Genomic DNA, 21,428 nt, shown 5'->3' with positions numbered 1-21,428 from the left:
TCAAAACACAGCTCAAAGGAAAAGACTAAATTCCCCCATTGGTTTCTATAAGGGAAAAAACACTGATGAGATGTTTGATTTTGAGAAAATATATTTATAGAACATTCACATTTAAAGCTTGAGCAAAATATATAGGAATCACAAACAAGTTATGATTACACAACACAACAGGTTTAGGGTTGTCTGGCTGAGAGACAGGAAAGAAAGTATCACTACAACAGTGCTGAAATTACTAAACTTCAAATAGAAAAGGGCTGCAAGGACTGGTTTCTCATGGAGTCTTCCCATTTTTTACATTCTCCTTACTGCAGATGCATGTGTCAGTAAAGAAGCAGTTCTGTAATCTCCAAATACTGCATACAGTAAGTTCCGGGCAGTCAAGATAACACTGAAAAACATATATTATGCTGGGACAAGCCAAACAAACAAAAAATGTTGAAGACAGTGCTCCCAGATCTGTATTTGAATGGCTTGGAAACCTAACATGTATAAATATGTTCCACGGATCAGCTCTACACCTTGCTTACCCTGACAGAACAGAATGGTTCAGTTGGAAAGAAAATTCAGAGACCGTCTAGTCCAACTTGCCTCAGCACTTCAAGGCTAACAAAAGGTTAAAGCATTTTCTAAAGGGCATTGTCCAAGTGCCTCTTGAGCACTGAGAAGCACAAGGCATCAACCACCTCGCTAGGAAATCCGTGCGATCACTGTCATGGTAAAGAGATTTTCCCTCAAATCCAGTCTGACACACAGACACACACCCCTCAGCACAGCTTTGTGCCATTCTCACACATCCTGCTGCCTGTGACCAGGGAGCTGAAACCAGCACCTCCCTCTGCACTTCCCCTCCTCAGGAAGTAGCAGAGAGCAACGAGGTCACCTCTCAGCCTCCTTTACTCCAGGCTAGACAACCCGAGTGGCCTCAGCCTCTCCTCATAGGACATGCCTTCCAGCCCTTTTACCAGCTTTGTTGCCCTCCTCTGGATGCTTTCAAGGACCCTTTGTATGTTGTGGAGCGCATAACTGCACGGAATATCCAAGGTGAGGCCACAACAATGCTAAATATAGCGGGAGAATCCCCTCTTTTGACCAGCTGGCTATGCTATGTTTAATGCACCCCAAAATGCGTTTTGCCCTCTTGGCTACAAGGGCATGCTACTGGCTCATGTTGAGCCTGCTACTGACCAGCACCCCCAGATCACTCTCCACAGGACTGTTCTCCAGCCACTTGTCTCCCAGACTGTACCTGTGCCCAGCATTACTCCATCCCAAGTGCAGAATCTGGCATTTTGCTTTGTTGAACTTCATGCCATTACTGACTGCACTGTGTTCCAATCTATCTCAATCCCTTTGCAACGTTTCTTGACCCTTCAGGGAGATGACAGCACCTTCCAGTTCAGTATTATCAGCAAAATTGCTGAGGATGCATTCAACTCCTCCATCCAGATAACTTATGTTTAAAAGAACTGACTCTAGGATGGAGCTCTGGGGAACATCACTAGTGACTGGCCACCACCCAGATGTAGAGCCACTCACTACAACCCTCTGAGCTCTAACATCAAGCCAGTTCAACATCCAGCACAGTATGTACCTGTTCATCTCACAGTTGGACAATTTGTCCAGAAGGATACTGTGAGGCACAGTATCAAAGCCCCTACTAAAATCCAGAAAGACTATATCCACTGCCTTCCCTTCATCCAATAAACAAGTGACGTTATCATAGACCTAAGTCCTAAGACAGGACTTTACCTTCAAGAACCCATGTTGCCTATGCCTCATAATAGTTGTATCTAAATGCCTTTCAATAGCACCCACTTACAATAGCTCTCCATGTTACTTGAACTTTCACAGTGATTTATTCACAAATTCACATAGCCAAAAATGCAGTTTCTATCTTCAGTGGTATTTTAATAGTCACATACAGAACTACATTAAAAATAACTAACAGCATATGAAGTTTGAAGCAGCAAGGAAAGACAGCACCAAGAATTCAAGCTGTGTCTTCCACAAATGTGTTAAGTGTTACGCTCTTTTCATTAGCGTGTGTATATATATATATATATATAAAATATATACATATATATAAGTATTGTAGGAGGGGAAAGAAAAGCAAGTATAAAAATACAAACTGCAACAACAAACCCTATATGATATACACTTTAAATGTTAGAGATCAGTACTATGGTAGCACAGGTCAAAACATAGCATACTTGAACATCATCTGTTCCAGAGCACGACCAGCAGGCTTGCATAAGAGCTGTAGCTTTGTTTTCAGAGATGGTTATCATCAAGACTTTGGAACCTTGCCATGTCTAAGATCCATTTTTGAACTCTGCCATTTTATTAAGAATTTACAAAGAGTAGAATTTGCTTTGTGACTTTACTTCAATATATTGTGTTAAATAGCATTACCCAAACAATTACTTAAAAGACAGTGGGCACCTGCCCAGAAATAAGCATTTTGATTTGGACTGTGGAAAGGATGAAATTTTACAATGAAAACTGCACTCAAATAGGATGCTTATCAGATGCTTTCGTGTACATTGATTAATCTTGGCTAATGTATCTCGATTTTTTCTGTGGGAATGGGGAGGGTCCTCACTTAAAAAGTAGCAGTTCTGCGTTTATTGAATTTCTCCACTGAATTTCATACAGAAAGAAATGTCATAGTAAAATAAACCCAGACAAGCCGGGTACCTAGAAAAGGTCCTAATCCACTGCAAACCAAAGAAGTAATCAGCATGATATAGAGCAGGATACTAACAGGGTTGTTTTCAGGGAAGCAAAAAAAAAAAAATTATGACCAGATCATTTATCTTTTCTCCCTGAGAGTTTTCAGAGTGAAAGAAATTTAGTCTAAATTTCAGAGCATAAAACACATGTATCAAAAGAAACAGTGGAAATTTCCAAGTCATCCCTTACCCACCAGTAGTGTACCAAAATTCCCTGATTCCTACCTAACCTGTGACAAAGAGTTGGTACATTTTTCTCTGTTAGATCCCTCATGAAGTAGTGGAAGAGTTCATGAGTGAGATCGCATGATTTGAGTTCCCCTTTAAATAACATTAAGAACAACATAAACAGTTTCTTTTCTCCTTTTAACACAAAGAGGAGCTCTATCTCTAATGCATTTCTAGTTACCCAAATTTCCTTCTCACCTAACAGCTTTATAGCCAAGGGGTTTCCATCTATCTCTCAATACTTAAGAGAGAAACAGAACTCAAGAAAAATATCTAAGATCTGAGGTTCTAGTTATACTTGTGTGTACCCTGCCTTTTTTTTTTTTTAATAGCTGAGAATAATGTTATACAGGAGTGATTACTCATCACCAAATAAAGATACTGAACCATAAACATTGATGTAATTTTCCTGCCTTTTGCTTCCTTGCATGCATATACCAGAACGGACGTGGCTCACTGAAGAACTAATTCCCCTATGCCAATTGTGTTTCGGTAACCAGCAGCAAGCAAACTCTAGCAAGATCTGAATCTGCACAAGTTCATCTTCAAAGGAAGTAAAACTACTATTTACCTTTTTGGGTACCCTTTTTCCAAAATCTTTCTGCTCTTAAATCTCCCTAGGGATCCTTAATTATTCTAATAAAAAGGCTCTAACCAGAGCCCTCTGAAATACTGAAGCTCTTCTCAGCTGCTCTCTCAAGACCCTGGCCACTTCTGATCTCCAATTACAAACATCTGGTCCAAGTTTCAGTTCAAGGTCACTCATCCACTCAAAAAGATACACTCGAGATCTGTTTGAATTAACACTGTAGGTTCTCACTGGCTTTCTTTCCTTCAAGAAGTAAAATGTCAGTATCAAATGTCACTATGTGCATCACAGCACCTCCACTATGTGTGCTTCTGACTGACATGAGTTTCAGAGAGAAGCAGCACAACTTCACCTAACTTGGATACTGTTTTATCTTGCTTCTCTCATCTCCCTCACCACCGTCCCATATCTCAGGTTAAATCAGGGATCTAAAGCTTTCAGCTTCACCAAAGATCTGACCAATTGTTTTCTTCTCACTACCCTCTCCCTCCTTCAGAGCCTGCTGCAGAAGGCAGGCTTACTCCTCAAGCTGATCCCTCAGCAGAGCTCCCTAAACCACTGACAGAAAACATACTCTTCAAATGCAAAAGGTTGGTCACTGACTGTGGACTTGTGATTACAGATAAAAGATGGTTTGTTGGCATCCAGAGTAATTTTTTTTTTTTGCTCCACACACCACAAGTTTTTTAATGCAAAAAGGTGTATCCAAGGAGATCCTATGGCTGCAGATGCAGTCCCCTCCCCACCCCCCTTACATCTTAACAACTGCTTAACAACTGTGTTTTACAGAATTAATCAAGTGGATATTGTTTTGTTAAGCAGCAAAGGAGTTCAGCTGTGATCAACCTCCATCTTCTGCCTACTTTTCAGAAGGTGCAGATGATGTCTCACCTTATAATTGCATCTCATAAACACATTAAAAAAAAAAACAATAGAAAGCACTAAAAAGGAAATAGATGTAGCTTGCCTGCTCTTTGCTAGCTGCTCTTTATATACTCACATACTGTGAAACCAGTGTACTTGCTGAGTCACATGAAAGCTTATCACAGTCTGAATTTGAGGGAAATATAAATTTCTAGAGTAATTTAGACTGAAAAATTGGAACCATTGTGTCTGTTAATCTCTACTGTCCTACATTTAGGGAGTTTTTCCAACTCTCTGACAGGTTTACCCTCTATCAGGTATCCTGACCTACTCCATAAGACTAACAGTACAAGGAACCAGACACTTCTTCCAACGTATCACTAAAGTCAAACATGAGGGGAACAAACCCAAATTCTAGATTATGAAATAACTCTTTTACAGATTTGCACCCTTGATGCTCAACAATACTGTTTGCTTTTGTGGATTCTTTTCCTTATCTTTCTCATAGACTTGATGAGATCATTATTTTGCTTCCACACCAGGAAAGCAATATGGATTCCAACATAGAAAAACAGTGACATTTTAGATTTTACCTACCTGACAACGCTCAAGACAATGCTTCCTCCAAAAGCTATTAACATGAACAGAAATTATTTTTCCTTCACTAAAACATGCAAGCAGCTCTTTCTCTCTTCATTCTATTATTGATAAAAAATTAAATATTTTTGACATTCATTCCTCATGAAGTATTCACGCAATTTCATGAACATTGTTTCATATCTCCTCTAACAGATTTTCTTTGCTTATTTTATTTATTGAACAGTCAAAATATTTGCTAATAATCTCACTTGATTAAAAAAGGTCATCAGAGTTCAGAACCAACCCTCTACGTTTTCAGTACAGTACAGTATAATTAATAGAACATAAGCAATATGAATTTAACAATTAGAAGGGTTTCCTCCAGGGCTTTCCAATTTTCTACCTACCTTTTCACCGGTGCTATTTTAATGCTCCAATCTGCAGAAGTCCAAAGATTCTACACCATTTTCTGTGCGTTTTGGTTTTTGTGTGTGTTTTTTGTTTGTTTTGCATTCAACCTTTTTAGATTTTAATCCAAAGCATGTGGTTCCCTTCAGGTAACATGTTTTTCATAGCACATAAGAGTAAAACCCTATTTTTTTTTTACTCTACAGAGTTATGAACATAAGGGATTTCTGCATGCAAATTTCCACTTTCCGAATTCTAACTGATATGCCCTATAGGGATCTTAAGAAATAATTATTTTCCCCATGGAGAATTTTTAAATGATATAGCATAATCTGATTTCCTGTGAAACGCAGAAACCTTACTCTGCTGTTTCTTACTTTGGTAAAACAACAATTGCTTTCACAGGGAATGATCTTTATCTGAGAAAGCAGCAAATTCTGCACAATGAACACACTGCTAATAGTAATATAATCTTATCACATACCACATTTTCCATTTAGACATATCTATAATCTTCAACTAATTCACCCATTTTTACCAAAGGCTAAAAAAAAAACCAAAGTTAAAGAAAAAAGAAATAAAAAAGCCAAAAGACACCAAATATCACATTAAATTTCAATTTTACTATAGGAAATTAAATCCTAGCAATTTAAATAGCCATGGAAAACAAAAACAACACTCTTGTCAAAATTCCGTTTTAGGTGTTTCTGCCACCAGATGCAATACTGAAAAGAGTATGTTTTCAATAAAAATGCTACATCTGGATGCATAATAATGTATTATAAAGGTGCACTTGTACCTTGGAGAAACAAAGCAGCTGGAAGAAGCTGTTCATTACTTCTTCTTACAAGCCAATAACCTTAGAAAATCAGTAACACAATAAAGCAAATACCCCTTTTTACACAGTTGCATGTATAAAGACATTGAACTGTAAAACTGTTAGAAAAATAGACATCGAAACAATGATTCATTTCAGGGAGTGTAGTGAATCAAGGTCTAAGTGAATCAAGGGTCAAGGAGTAATGGCTTTAAACTAAAAGAGGGGAGATTAAGATATTAAAAAGAAATTATTCACTCAGAGGGTGGTGAGGTACTGGTACAGGTTGCCCAGAGAAGCTGTGAATGCCCCATCCCTGGAAGTGTTCACGTCCAGGCTGGATGGGGCTTTGGGCAACCTGGGCTGGTGGGAGGGGACCCTGTCCATGGTAGGGGGTTGGAACTAGAGGAACTTTAAGGTCTCTTCCATCCCAAACCACTCTGTGATTCTGTACGACAGAACACTGATCTGTGATACTTTCAGAGTATCACATTTTCTTGATATAAATTTCTTTTTCCCAAGTCTTGCCATTTACTCAACAGGTATAAAAAGGACTCCTCAAGCTTGTAATTGAACATACTGTTAATATTTGTTCTTCACCTATTTCCACTATCCTTACCATTCAACCACACAAAAAGAGAAGAATACTTAGGCTACTGTGTAAACTGCGGTGTTCTTCAAAGAACTAAATCTTGAAATTACACAGCCTCGAGGCTGAAGCACTTGCATCAGATTCACAAAAATCAGTAATGTCTCTGCTCTGAACAAAATAATAATGTAACTGCATAAGTTTTTCATGTCTAGAATTCTGAACATGAGAAATATAGAATGAATAAACTTTTTAGAAGGTAAGTACCAAAAATGTATCTGCAGCTGTGTTGTTTCTCATTCATTTGCTTAAGACAAAAGCTCAAGCTTTTCGACTGGCAATAATCAGAAGAATTAACACTTTAACATTCACATACACACAAAAAATAAAGCAAAATGTAATTACCATTTCAAGTTCAAGTCAAAATATGTACTGTTCTTTCCAACAGTAAAGACACTCCCAATTTGCTTATCATGGTACACTATTCATTCAATCTGGTTACATTTCAGAAACATAACAATGTTTTTTCAATTGCAATTCTTATGACTTCTAAAGGGTCCAAATAATACAGATTATTCATAATTCCTATGTTAACCAATAAGAAATAACAAAAGGATTAACTAAGTATGTGCCCTCTATTTATCATTTGGTCTCCATTTACCACATTAACATGTGTGGATGGAATGTGAATGCAAGACTGAAGAAGCCTGACTAAACATCTACGTTGTGCAACAAAAACACAGTGAATGCTGAGTGCACTGTAACGGGAATTAATTGAAAACGTCATACCTGTGGGCACAAAGTCTCGATGTGATTAGCTGCCATTTGCACGATTTTCGTTCCATCTTCATTTGTTGACAATGAACAGGCAAGATTGGCAACCTTAAATAAACAAAGTTTTGTAAGCACATATTCATCCCTATACTCTCAAACTTTCCAAAAATATCTCTGCAAGGAAGCTTTCATTATTTAGGGAAATTAATTTGTCCAAGAACATAGCTGAACAGGAAAACTCAGAGAAAAGGAGCTGTGGAAAGCAGAGACAGTGACAAATTTCATGACTTCTCCCCAGTTCAGGTTCACCACATAATACCTGCAGCATAGCATTTAGATAACTTAGGACTTTGTAGCTTCATATACATTGTTTGTTGTTGTTTCTGTTGTTTTTCAGAACCTTTCAAACCCTGTGTCCACATATTTTTTTTAAAACTTACATTTAAGATCTTAAAGATCCAATAAGATCTGCCTTGACTTGATACAACAAAATAGTGATTTATGTCCTGAGCCATCTACAGATCATTATTTTTATTATCTGTAGAATTTTCCACTAAAAGGGTCATATCAACACACCTTATATTGAGAATGTAAAAGAAAACACGAAGTATGTGGAAGTTCAAGTCTGTCCTGTATTTTACTGCACCCAATGGAGATACAGCTTCCTTTATAGGAAAAAAAAAAAGAAAAAGAAAAAAAAAAAAAGCTGCTACAAGGTTCCACAGTTCAATAAGTTTGAAAAGATGAAAGAAAAATAACATGCTCTGACTGCAGTGCAGCTCAGCATCAATACACCGTAACAGGCTGCCTTGATAAAGGCACAAGAGTGGTTGGGACACTGAGATCCAGTAGATCTTTTAATCATATTGAGGTCATGCAAGGCCCTTACACGAACTACCATACTTGCTAGCTTCCATAATCCTTCACTGATGTAGTTGTATTACATTAAAGTAGACCAAGAACTACCTGAGAAATAGTCCTCCACAGTGTCACAGAAACTACCAACAGAGATACAAAACAAATACACAGTTAATTTGCAGTTACTCAAAACTCACGCAATAAGTTGTATGGCCCAGGTGCTGCAAAAAAAATGTGAATCTTCATTTATCAACATTTTAATACACTATTTCTAACAAAGAACAATAATTCAATGATGATCTGCTACCGAAAGCTTCTATTATTTAATTGATGTAAATAATTACACAGAATTAGCTAGTCCAAGGCCAAATAAATTACTGTTCCCATCCAAAATTCTGAAGAGGATGAGGGCTAGAATGAATGGCCTTCCATGTACAGCTGTGCCTTCTTAGAAATACTTATGAACCTATTCCTGCTATTCCAACACAGTTCATTGGTCCCCGCTGTGTGATATGTTATCTCATCCACAGAAAAAAAAGTAACATTTAGGATGGAAGAAATTCCATTTTTACAACTGCACTCAAACTGCACTCTCTTTTACTTTAGTCAACTGCCATGGTATTTTTAATACAGTATTTGACAAAGATTGTTCCTAATTTTATGCTTCCACTGCTTGCACTTCAGTTTTACGTATTCCCTGGTGATGACCCAATTCATGACAGTTTTCTCACAGAACAAGCTGCAAAGTAAGGATATAAGTATTAGGAAGTTATGTTAAGCCACTTTATAACCAAAACAAACTGGACTGCATTGTCTACACTAGAAGTCTTTTAAAAATCAATAAAAGTTTTTTTTTTTTTTTTTAAAGCAAGCTGTAGTTGGCTAGTCACTTTAGAATAAGTAATTTTATTGTGTTACAACATTTTGGCTGGGCATTAGAAATTCATACTACATTGCTATACAAATAGTGAATTTAGTCCTTTGCCTTTCATTTTGATTGACGTAACGAAACCTTTCATTGCCCTTAGACAAAATAGGTAGTATTTTCTGTTCTCAGCACTTGAGTGTCACAATTTCACTTTATATACCTTATGCCTAAGTAGAGTTCTAATAGAGTTCTCTGTCACCCTCAGAGTAGGTGATTAGATTAACAGCTGTTCCACCTAAAAGACAGATATTGCACAAGGTAGCCATGAATGTGAAACGTAAGCAAGCCAAGTGGTTAAAGCCTGTCTGGCACAGAGGATAATGGCTGAAACACAAATATGTGGGGGTCTTGCAGACTCATTATATCACACCCCCTCAAACTCACAATGGCAAGCACCATGTACTTACAATGGTGGAAACAACCACTAGATGACTGGAAGCATATCCTGTGCCCCACACAACCACCCAAAACGTTATCCTGGGCCCTGAAAAGCAAGTCCTATGGAATCTTTGGGGTCTCGACCAAAATAAAAATGTAAAATAAATTAAAGAACACAATATTCTGAGGCAAAGATGGCATATGTGTGAGAACCCTGCCCAGTAACATTTCAGGAATAATTTACTTTTCTCTACCTGTGTCAGGCCTGGTGCAGAACCTCATTAAGTCTTGGTCACACTAAAAGCAGCTGAAAAACTAGGCTAAGGATTCCCTCTCTGGACCTCAGAGTACTTGATCTTGAAGATCTTTTCCAACCTACATGATTCTATGATTCTATAAACCCTACCGACATCAGAAATTTCATGCTAATATTGAGAAAAATAAAGTCAATTGGAATGTTCTGTTAGATTCTTTTATATACATGACATGAGCATATCACACGAGTATCTTTGTTCAAGGAAACTTACTAGGCAAAGCACAATGGACCTCTGTTATGCTTCCAGGAACTCGGAAATAGACTATATCACCTTAGGTATTACTAGAGATACTAAGCAGCAGGGATCTGATCACAGTTGGAACTTCTCAGTTTCTTTACAGAAATAATAATTAGAAACCATTTTTTACTATTTATATTCATCTTGGTGTGCTTTCAAGTCAAAAGGTAAAATAATACACTTGCAATCCTCCAAAATACATTCTCCCACTGTATAAAAGCTTTTTTTTTTTTTTCATTTTGACATTAGAGAAAAATGCAGTGTTAATACGGACAGACTGCATTTTTAATACTGCAAAACTTACAACCTTACAGAAAAATGCATTTATAAGGTGATCAATAACTCCTTTCCATTGCAAGTAACCTATAAGGGAGGAAACTTTCATTGTATTAACATCATCAGATGAATCTGTTACCATTAAAGCAAACAAATTCTACTTCATTTGTCTGCTACAACACACTGCTTAGAGGAAAAATTATTCAGACTCACTACATATGTGGGTTTACTTGTACTGGAACTCTGCTAGTGCAGACTAAACAGAGAGGCAGTAAGTAAATGTTTTTCTAACAATTAAATACGTAACACTAGTCCAAAAACTCAGAATTTATCCTTAAGATCTCATTATAGCATAGTTAAAGACTAATTTACTTTAAAATTCTCAAGTGCTTTTAAAAACTGGAAATGTCAATTTTCCAAAACCCATATGTCTCTCAGACATGTGCTACCTCAACTATCTGTCAAAACACAGCTATAATTCCAATGAAATCCAGCATACCTGGCAGATTTCTGACAGACACTTGCCAAGACACATAATTTGTTTGGTGAGTTCAGATCCTGGAATTTCTGAAATTGCCAGCTCTACAACCTGGAGCTCCAAAATTTCCAGCTTTCTGCACCAATCACAAGCCCAAATGTTGGCAGTTTCAAGGGCATGCCTACACTGTACAATGCAGAACAGTGTAGAAATTGGTGACGGCACTTGTTCCAAGTGCAAAATCAGGATAACCATCCAAGTTTGGTGCTGCTCCCAAGTGACTGTGATTTACTTAGAGAACATGCTGTACTCACAACAGTGTCTGCTATTAGAAAACAAGAGCTAACAAGATTGCCTCTTACCAACTCTACTGCATGCTGCAGACAAGCCCTGACAGCCTAGATATTCTTCACTGTCACCAGAGAGTTCCGAAGTCCTTCAAACCCATGGTTTGCTCAACTTCTGTGGAGGCTCTTAGGTCTGGAGACCCATGAGCCTTAGTTTGGTGTACACTTGGCAACATTGTAGCATAAAACTGGAAATCTTCAATTAACTTATCCACCATGGCAATGTTTTCAAGGATTGCAGAGATCTCAACTCTGAGAATGAGGTGGGAACTCACAGTCCAGGACAATTCCACCACCGTGCTGATGCTTGGGAACAGAAAAATCCCAGCTCCTTTACTACACCCTTTCTCTTCAGAAAAATAAATAAATAAATAGAAATACTTCGACCAGTTTAATAATGTAATCTTAGTCATTTTTCTTTCCTGTGGAATCTTTACATTCTGCCTTGTTCCAGAAAAATATGATATTTTGTAGCACCTTTCTGTGAAATTGTGACTACAGAACACTTACCTATAGCAAGCACAGTACTTCTTCTATTCCTATGGCATATATGCCTGCTTTTGGCTAGTACAAAGGTCTAAGTATGGAACTACTGGATTTTAAAATACTTTATCTTAACAATCTGTTACATCAGCATGGATGGCTGAGAAGAACTGGCAATTGTGATTCCTACTGGAGACAACTAATACACATCAGCAGCCCTGTAGCTTCCTATGAAATGCTGACTAAGGTAAGTCCCTAATTAAATTCTCATTTTACACCCTACACTACACCATTTTAGAACAAAATTTACATAGTGTTGGCAATCATAATTACAGTTTGTATATAATTAATTATATACAAGAAAACAACTTTAAAAGAAGGAAAAAAAAAAGGATGCTCCCAAAGCCACAGTGAGATTGGAGGGGAAAAGAATTAAAAAGGGAAACCTACTTCAGGTTTCTGCCAATCTGCTATTTAATTCAAAGCACAGACTTGAATTTGGACATCCTTTCAGCACTGTAATCACTTAGAATACCAAAAATATCTATCTTTTGTTTCAGTGTAAATCTCTTCAATTCCTTGAAGTAGGACCCATGAGAAGAAAACTATAAAATGATTTTTTTTTGAGAGAAAAAATGTAAACATGTAAAACTTCTTAAGTGAGTTCAAAATAGAAATACTCCCCCATAAATATTACGTATTTATTCTTTCACAATAAAACTACGCTTTAAGAAAACTGTTCTGATGCAACTGGTTTAACATGCAGATTTATATTTAATACTAAAAGCTCAATTCTAATAAGCACAATTGATCTGAAAATACATGAAAAAAAAGGATCAGAAAAGTTGAAGAACCACCATTCAGAAAGGCAATAAATATCGCACTACAACTATGTACAAAAAACATAATGGGGAAAAAAATGCAAAACAACACATCCATAGATAATCAGAGAAAATCAAGGATCAGAAAAAAACAAAACGTACCTTCAGAATTTAATCCACATCAACATCAGTCCTTCACAGTACTTTTCCCTTGCAGAAAGTATGGCAATTCACTATGCTATCTAACACTAATACTGAGCACCTGGTTCTGCACTACAGGAAGTGTACAACAGCACAAATTTCTGGAATAGTTTGCGGTTTTTTTGTTGTTTTGTTTTTTTCCCCAGCAAGAAACAGTTACTTTATATTCTAGTCCATTCTCAACTACCATTCTTGTTAATTACTACTGTAGAATGTTTGCTGTTTTTTTTTTTGTGGTGTTTTTGTTGTTGTTGTTGTTTTGGTTTTTTTACAAGAAGGTCCTCTTGATAAAAGGTCACTGTATGTCTATTGCATAAACACCTGTGCTTCCAAAAAACAACTACAACAACAACAAAAAAAACCAACACACACAACAAAGGCACACTTACTTTGATGGAATCTCACCTATCCTTGGAAGTAATGAACATATTATCTCTTCGTTTACACAACAAGGCTCTTTCAGTAAGCACAGTGTTTTGAAGTCTTTATTTTCTTGTTGTTGATGCTTGACCATTAGGTTAAAAGAAATCCAAAAATCTTAGAGATTGTTCATCTTCTCCCTCTGTACTGCAAGTGCTGCAGCCCAGCATTCTTAGTATATCTGGTCAGCAGCACTCTCATCTACAGACCAGGCCAGTCTAAGGTTTGCTCTGAGAGTGAATGGATTTCTAAAAGGCCAGTAAAGTTCAGCCATTGAAGCACTGCCAGCCAGGTACAACACAAACTCCCTAAGTCATACACCTCTGTCATCTGCTTGCCACTTTCGGGACAGTAATGTCAACCAATTGCTAAATGGTGTGGCACCCTCACAGCATATTTGAACACAGGAAAAAAAATCTTACTATCAGGTAACCTTTTGGTTTTACACTTGGAATTAATTGGATGACTCACTTTTTCCTTAAACTTTCCAACAGTTACAATGTTGACAACTCATTTTTTCCTGGAATTGAAATAAAGGAGAATAACTCAGAGAAACTCTTGCACAAAAGAGCACCTTAATGCTTACCAGAAAGCAAGACAGAGGCTTTCATATTGCCTCATTCAAGGCAAGAAATAATCACAGAATGCAGGTGCATTAATTCTATCTACTATAATCTAAGAATACAATCATTTTACAGACTCACAAGACTCACACCTTAATATTTTTATTATTATTATTAGGACCTTTATTCTTGTCCTGTTTCCACTGAGCAGGCATTTAAAAAAAAAAATCCAGAGGAGAAAGCCTGCCTTACCATTCCATCAGTGAGCAGTTTAAGATTTAACAGTAACAACAACCTAAGCGCAAATATTGACAAAAACAGTGCTATAACCTTGACTACATATCCTTAATTGGTGACCATCCATTCACATATGCTCCCAAGAGCTCATTACTACTCATATAAAATCATTTAAAAAAATTTAGACAGATCATTTAGTAAACAATAAAAAAAAACCGAAGTATATTGTACTTTCTTATATAATTGCCTCATGGATTTTTATTTTAGTTTAATATTTCAGATTTTTTTTTTTTACTTTAGAAAACTAGGTCTCAAAATACAAGGCCATTAAGCGTAGTGTTTGCAAAAGGCTAAGTAACACCTCTTGACATAAATAAGTTGATAAAAAATAATTAACCAGATATTCTAGTTTTTGTACATCTGAATTGCCCTATACTCTGTGCCATGCACTGCTTGGGCAGTTTTCTCCTCAGGACCACTCAGCTCACTACTCAGAAAAGTCTAGGCCAAATACAAAGAAACTCAACTTCCAGAAAAAGGAAGAGCCTGCTTATAATCTAGTTTAAAATCTCGATTAAGAAATGTGCTACCATATATTTTGTTGAGCAGAACTCACCCAACCACGCCACAAACCCGCTGCGGCCGCGGAACGTGCCAGAAGGTGATGTGCGCCATGCTGCCCCGAGGCGAGGAATTGCCGCAAAATGGCGGCCTCGCCAAGACACTGAGGGGCCGGCAGGGAGCGGCACAGCGCCCTCATCAGCACCCCTTGTGCCTACTTCTCGGCGGTACTGGGCCCAGGCAACCCCGTTCCCCCGTCGGGCAGCAATACAGCACAGCAGGGACCCGTGTGGCCTTTGTGGCACCTACCCCTAGGACAGGAGAGCACGTGCACAGAGCTTAAAAAAGCCTTAAAGCCTTTTCGTTTCAAAGCAATTTTTCTGCAAAGCTACCGTGTAATGCTTTGCTTTCTTACTGGCAATTTTTTTTCTTTCTTTAATCTCTTATTTCCCACTGAACTATTATCAGATCTACAGCATAGGCAGTAGTCTGGGTATATTGTGGATCTATTCAAAAAACTGTCCATACTAAATTGAATTTTAAAAAAATTTTAAATTGAAATTTAAAGATACAAACATGAATTGGAAGCATTTTATGAACTACTCAAGTTAATTATACTTATTTGTAAAGCAATCCATAATTCACTCACAATGAAATAAAAGCATATACGTATGTTATGTAACTAAGCTGTCCTTAAAGCAAAACAAATGTTACACTGCTCCAGTGGTAAAAATCTCATCTCTGTCACAGCACACAAAAAAATTACAGTACATTCTTTTACTTTCACTATATGCTACAGGTTTTTTAAAAACATAATTAATCTTCTTGCTCATTTTTACCTTTCCTTAATCCCTTCAATGAATATTTAAATATTTTTTCTTGGGTGTATTAGTGTTCCTTCTCTTCTTTGTGAGTGGTATCATGAGCTGTGTTCTGCAGGTACTATAAAAGCCGTCTAAAGACAGCAAATTCAAACTGCAATGGAGCTGGAGGTAGTCTCCTAGCTACTACACTTTATATGGAATATATGTTGTACTAACATAAAATATTTCTGCATCACTCAAATTATGTTAGTTGAGTTTAAAGGTTTATAAATCATTTATAAGAATTCCTTCACTCATTTGTGTAATGCAACCTCTGTTCTAGGAAAGGTACAATTGATCATAAAGGAAAACACTAAAACCATCTGTAAGCCTTGCAACCAGAATTTACGTACAAAATCATTCAGATTTCAAAACTGCAGATGAACTCTATGGCATCCAGGAATGTGCTTATGTGTGTACTGACCATCAAACACGTAAATACAACTTAAGGACTATAATCCTACTAAATTCACTGTCAAAGCCCCTATCGAGTTTGTATTTTCTTCACTGAATGCTGGCCTTGAACAAAGGCAAATGAATTCACTGTTAATCGTGGTAAAATGACGAACACATGAAAAACAATCCTACCATTGGGTAGATGCCCATCCAACAACAACAGATGCAGAGTTTACTAATAAGTTTCAAAAGAAAACAAATTCTGGGCAAGGAAGTCTAGAATTCTAACTTATAAATGATTCCTAAAATAAAGGGTGATGGGATACACGTTAATTAAGCTAAAACTCAAAATGGTGCTATGAACTTCCCATCATAAAAATACTTGGGATATTGCTACTCCTGCCCATCTGTTCCTTTACCAGACTGGCTGAGTAAAAGACAGCTGACATCGTTTTGGCTAAGGGCACTTCATTAAGAAGAAACATGTCTAGGCACTGTAATTCTGTCCTGAGTCCAACAAGAAGGCTCCTGGGGTCTGGCAACAATTCCCTGTATTTTTCAAGAGAATTAAGTTTTAGAAATTTGGTGTGAAAAAAAATACAATAGTTCAGCTAGAAGGGACCTTCAAAGATCATCTAGTCCAACTCCCTGACCACTTCAGAACTAACCAGAAGTTAAAGCATTATCCAAGTGTCTCTTGGACACTGACAGGCATGGGGCATCAACCACCTCACTAGGAAGCCTGTTCTAGTGTTTGACCACCCTAACGGTAAAGAAATTTTCCCTAATTTCCAGTATATGCCTCCCATGGTGTAGTTTTCTGCTGTTCCCATACACCCTGTCATCAGATACCAGAGGGAGGAGATCTGCACTTCTCTCTCCACATGTGCTCAGTATTTTGAATACAAGGCAAACACTTACTAAAAAGCAGTTTAATGCAATGATATTAAAATATGACCAATGTGAAATAACTGTGTTCAAATTATTGGATGTTGCATTAATTTTTTTTTATTTTTTTTCCCATTGGAAGAATTATTTCAAAGGGAAATAGCTAACAGTAGGTGGCTTTTGTCTCAGCCAAACTATCAAAACCAAAAGCATCCAACTTCCCTGTTGAACAATAACTTGCCTTTCTTATGATGAGAAATTCTAGTCCCTGACTTCCTACAGCAGGTTTCCTCATGATTTTGTTTTCTACTTTTTTAAAGAGTTCACCTACTATGCTCAAATTTGATGTATGCTGTTATGTCTTCAATATGAAAGAATTTGTCTTACTTTGTTTTCCTGCCTCAAAGACAAAATATTTGATAGCCCAAGTATTGTGCACACTTTGTTTCACAACATTTCTCTGTTATTTCAATGTATTCAATAATTCATGTTATCAGGTAGAGTCTTCGAAAAAGTCAACTCTGGCAGAGGGGAAAAAATACTAGTTTGGAAGCTGTTTGGCATTGGTTAAGGTACCCCAAAAGGTTATTACTAGAGAATTAAGCAAACAAGCATGTTGTCTGATCCTCTAGAAAAGTACTCGAGTTCTTACAGCCTGCAACATAACATCTTAAAACATAACTTCATGTTTTAAGGCTGGAAAACTGGCTTGCAAAAGAGATTAATTTAGTGCAAACCTCTCTGTACCTCTCTACATACATGCGTATCTGCTTATATACTCATTTGATTGAAGGAACGACTTCTAATATATGCACTTCTGACAGCTAGCATAAAGAAGGTCACGTAGAACAAAGAACATTCCACAGGGAAGCATATACCTTCTTCTCCACCAGGAATCACAGCAGCCGTGTTCCAAGGGGGAAGAGGGGGAGAAGAAGGGAGGGAGGAAATTACTATCAATATGACAAGGAAAAGAATTGTATCATTTTAACAACAGCATACACACAAAAATGCAGATATTTGGTATTTAAGAAACATGAGCCTTGGTAAACTGATGTTAAGACTTGGGTGATGTTTGCCTTTTTTTGGAACTTCAGAATTATTCTGTTATGGGAGGCTGGCTAAACAGTTCACTTCTGTCAAAAAAGAAAATTTGGGTATATCACATGGAATCACAATTATCACAATTTCCATCAATTTGATAAACTTCTACATCCAGTTTCTGCAGTAATTCAAGAAACAAGTAACTGCCACTGCACTTCTGTGTCAGCTGTCTTTACAATATCAGCAAAAATATTAATCAGGTGTATGAGGGGGAGAAGGCCATGTTGAACAAAGACAATTTCCTTTTGGAGCTTGCATAACTTACAGTACACACTGCCTCATGGTACTAGGTGGCTGACATTTCTAACTGATGAAATATGCCCCTTAGACATAGAACTCTGTTCAATCTTCTGGTTGTTTATCTTTCGTTCTCTTTCTTCACACTTACGCAATAAAGGCTGTGATAAAGAGGATTAATGAAAATGTCACCGTTTATCACCTGAAGCTCAATCAGTAACAGGGAAGTTGGGCCTTATTTAATTAATTACATAAAGGTGCTAAAATTTTAATATTATGAATTCAGGACTTGCTGCAAGGTGTTAAAACTCTGTGAGGACCAAAATAGAGAGGTTCAAAAGCTTAACATTTACGTATATGGTTAGAAGTACATGCTTGACTTTAAGCTAATTTTATGGAAATAATTTTCTCCACCATTATGACCACACTAGCCCTCGATTGAGCATTCTTCTACCAACTCCAATGCATCAAGAACAAGTTACGTGTCTCTGAAAGCCTCCTTCCACCTGCCTGCCCTGCCATCTCCCAGTTACTGTTGTCAGGTTCATTTTGTCAGAATTCTAAGCATTTTTGCATTTAAAGCATCTGTGATTTTTTCCTTCCGCTACCTTTTTCTTCAAAACTAGTTCCCACACCCCCACAAATAACACCACTATCCTTATGCTACCCTTTTGCATGCTATCTGCAAACAAACAAAAAGAACAACACCCAACAACACCACATTTGTAGGTACACCAGTGAGGCTGACCATGCTCTTTACTGACAGCTGCCACATAAACTTGTCAACCAGGCAGGTTTGCTAAAGGACTCTCAGAGCCTTCAGCACAGAAATAAATTTCAATAAATATGGGAAAGTAGAGCTTTAGGCCTAACTGATGATATTATTGGAATTAAGTTTGTGTTTCAGACATTAAAAGTTTCATTTCTAAACACCTTACAGAAAAGAAAAAAAAAAATAAGTAAAGTGGGGAAGGTTTTGCTTTGTGTTTTGTTTTTTTGGGGGTTTAGTTTGTATTTAGACTGGTATTGTTTACTATTTAATCACAGATTTACTAAAATTAGCAAACAAAGTCAACAGTTGGATTGCTACAATGGATGAGCTAAGATCTTTGGATTTAATAGAACTGCAGCAATGAAGATCCTACAAGAAAAGAACCTCAGCTACCCTGATCTCAAGGATGTGCCATTAACTATATCCTGCCTGAACAAGCATTCTGCACATTGGTCTCCTAGAAGTGAGAAAGTGGGACAAAAACAGAAGACTACTGAATGGTTATTCAGAACCATACAACTGAGGATATGTGTAAATTAGCAAACCAAAGGCGGTTTTCATATCAAAAGCAAAGCATTGTGTTAACTAGCTAAGTAAGAGTCTGAAAACCATCAGAAACGTGTAAGATATGAGCAGAAAGTTAATTTGTCAAGGCTAGACTGATCCTAGAAATTAGTGTGGTAATGTAATGAAAATCCATTTGCCATTCATAAATATTGATCCTGCTTAGAAGTGCTTGTCTTATTTACAAAAAAGTCCTTCTAGTCTGCTGACGGGTAGATTTTACTTCCACAGTACTAACAAATATTCTTTCCTTTTTTTCCATGCAATAATGATCTGTATATGGTATTGCATATTTCACACTTATAGATTTTTAAAGCAAAAAAACCCACACTTTAGTTCTGTGTCTGCAGATTACACTGTACAATAGGATCCTGCATCCTCCTGACAGGTGCTGTGTGTGGTTATGCACACAAATGATAGAAGTTAAACAGAAATTGAAAACCAGGGATGATGACATACTCTTCAACTGAGGATCTTTATTTGCTACTTTGAGACAGATGTAACTATATGATGAAACAACTGGAAGTACATTATGGGTAAAAGAAGAACAGTAACAAGAAGAGTGCTAGCAAAAAAACAACACCCAGACTTGTATCTTATGTCTTGGGATGAAATTCCTTCGCATTGAACTGTCTGAAAACTAAACACCTGTGCACAACAGGATCCATGTTTCTTGTCTTCTGGTTATGCTCTCAAGGAGAGTAATAAAAGATTCTGCTCTCTTTTGATATCCTGGAAGTTAACAAAGATGTTCCAATAATCTGTCAGTTTGACCTCTACAGATGCAGTTGTAGAGTTTTGCAACTGACAAAAATGGGTTTTTCAACAGCTAAGTAAAATCAACTCTAAAGAACAAGTAATTAAACATTAAGATGTTATTTTTATTTAGTGCTGACCAATTTGAGATGAAAACCCACAGAAAAGGGTGATTCTGCAGTGCTGAGAATACCTCAATTCCCTACCATCTTTGAAGGGGATGGGAACAAATAAGAATCTTGAAGCTGTCAGTACTTTGTGTAGGAAGCACCTTAACATGTAAAGAAAAATTCAGTGATTGTGGACTGATACATTTCATTTCACTTCAAGCTGCTATCCACCAGGAAATTATTTAAGTGTTACTTTGGGTGGCAAATCTTTTTTGTTCGTAGTGGTCTTCAGAATTCCCATTGTGGTTTTCTTCCCATGATTGTTAGTTCTGAGTAGAAGAAAACTAACTAAGGGAACGTAGTCCTTACCTACTAGATGTTCAGAGGTTATAATACTAGTTTCTTGAAGGCTGTTTCTTGTAGACTGGTCTTAGAAAGCACAAGAATTAATTATTATTTTTTTTTAGTTTGCGGGTTGTTTGTTATTTTTGTTTTGTTGCCAATTTCTTTCAGAACTACAGTGAGTTGCTCTCAGGACCCAATTTTCTGAATATTTAGAATTTGACATACGAAGATGCTAAAAATTACATATGAAGTCAGACAGAGTGGCAACTAAGTGATAATTTTCCAGTTGTATTTGAAGAGAGGTATTTAATGTTTGTACAGAATATGAAAAGCAAATTATCGTGATTAAGTTGCAGATTCCATGTTGAAACTAACTGTCAGTAGAGGAGTTTTGCACTAGAGGCAGATGTATGAAGCTTTATTTCAAGAGGTACTGGCACTGTATTTTGCCTCATTAAGAGAAAAAAAGTTTTTTGTCATGCGCTTATTAATTTACTATCAATATAGATTCATTTTGATTACCAAATAACGTTATTTTAACCCTGAGTTTTGCAAATATTTTTATTAATAAGTTAAATACTGAAAACATTTCATTTGTACCATATTTAAGTTCTTCTATATTGTTTACTGGAAATGGGATTCCAATAGCATTGAATGAAAAGTAGTAAGTTTCTTGATGCATATATAGATAAGCAGGAATATATATAA

At 36.9% G+C, this 21,428-nt stretch overlaps 1 protein-coding gene across 29 annotated transcripts in view; it reads right to left on the bottom strand.

The window, feature by feature from the left end:
• CTNNA3 (catenin alpha 3) overlaps positions 1 to 21,428 on the bottom strand; it is a 488,378-nt gene that overhangs the window by 169,724 nt on the left and 297,226 nt on the right. For 24 of the 29 annotated variants that reach the window (XR_010833026.1, XR_010833024.1, XR_010833025.1 and 21 more), the window contains one exon: positions 7,596 to 7,688. Coding sequence is in view for 22 of the 29 variants with exons in the window: in XM_013173300.3 (XP_013028754.1) it covers positions 7,596 to 7,688 (93 nt within the window). In the remaining 7 variants the exon portion in view is untranslated. Of the gene's footprint in view, positions 1 to 3,531; positions 4,270 to 5,010; positions 5,112 to 7,595; positions 7,689 to 14,740; positions 14,999 to 21,428 lie in introns of those variants that run through there. The other 5 variants (XR_010833028.1, XR_010833027.1, XM_048069468.2 and 2 more) reach the window with 4 other exon arrangements.

Source organism: Anser cygnoides, chromosome 7 (assembly GCF_040182565.1).
Source record: "Anser cygnoides isolate HZ-2024a breed goose chromosome 7, Taihu_goose_T2T_genome, whole genome shotgun sequence".
NCBI lineage: Eukaryota > Metazoa > Chordata > Aves > Anseriformes > Anatidae > Anser > Anser cygnoides.
The sequence above is the reverse complement of the archived record's forward strand: the minus strand, read 5'-3'. Positions and strand labels throughout refer to the sequence as shown.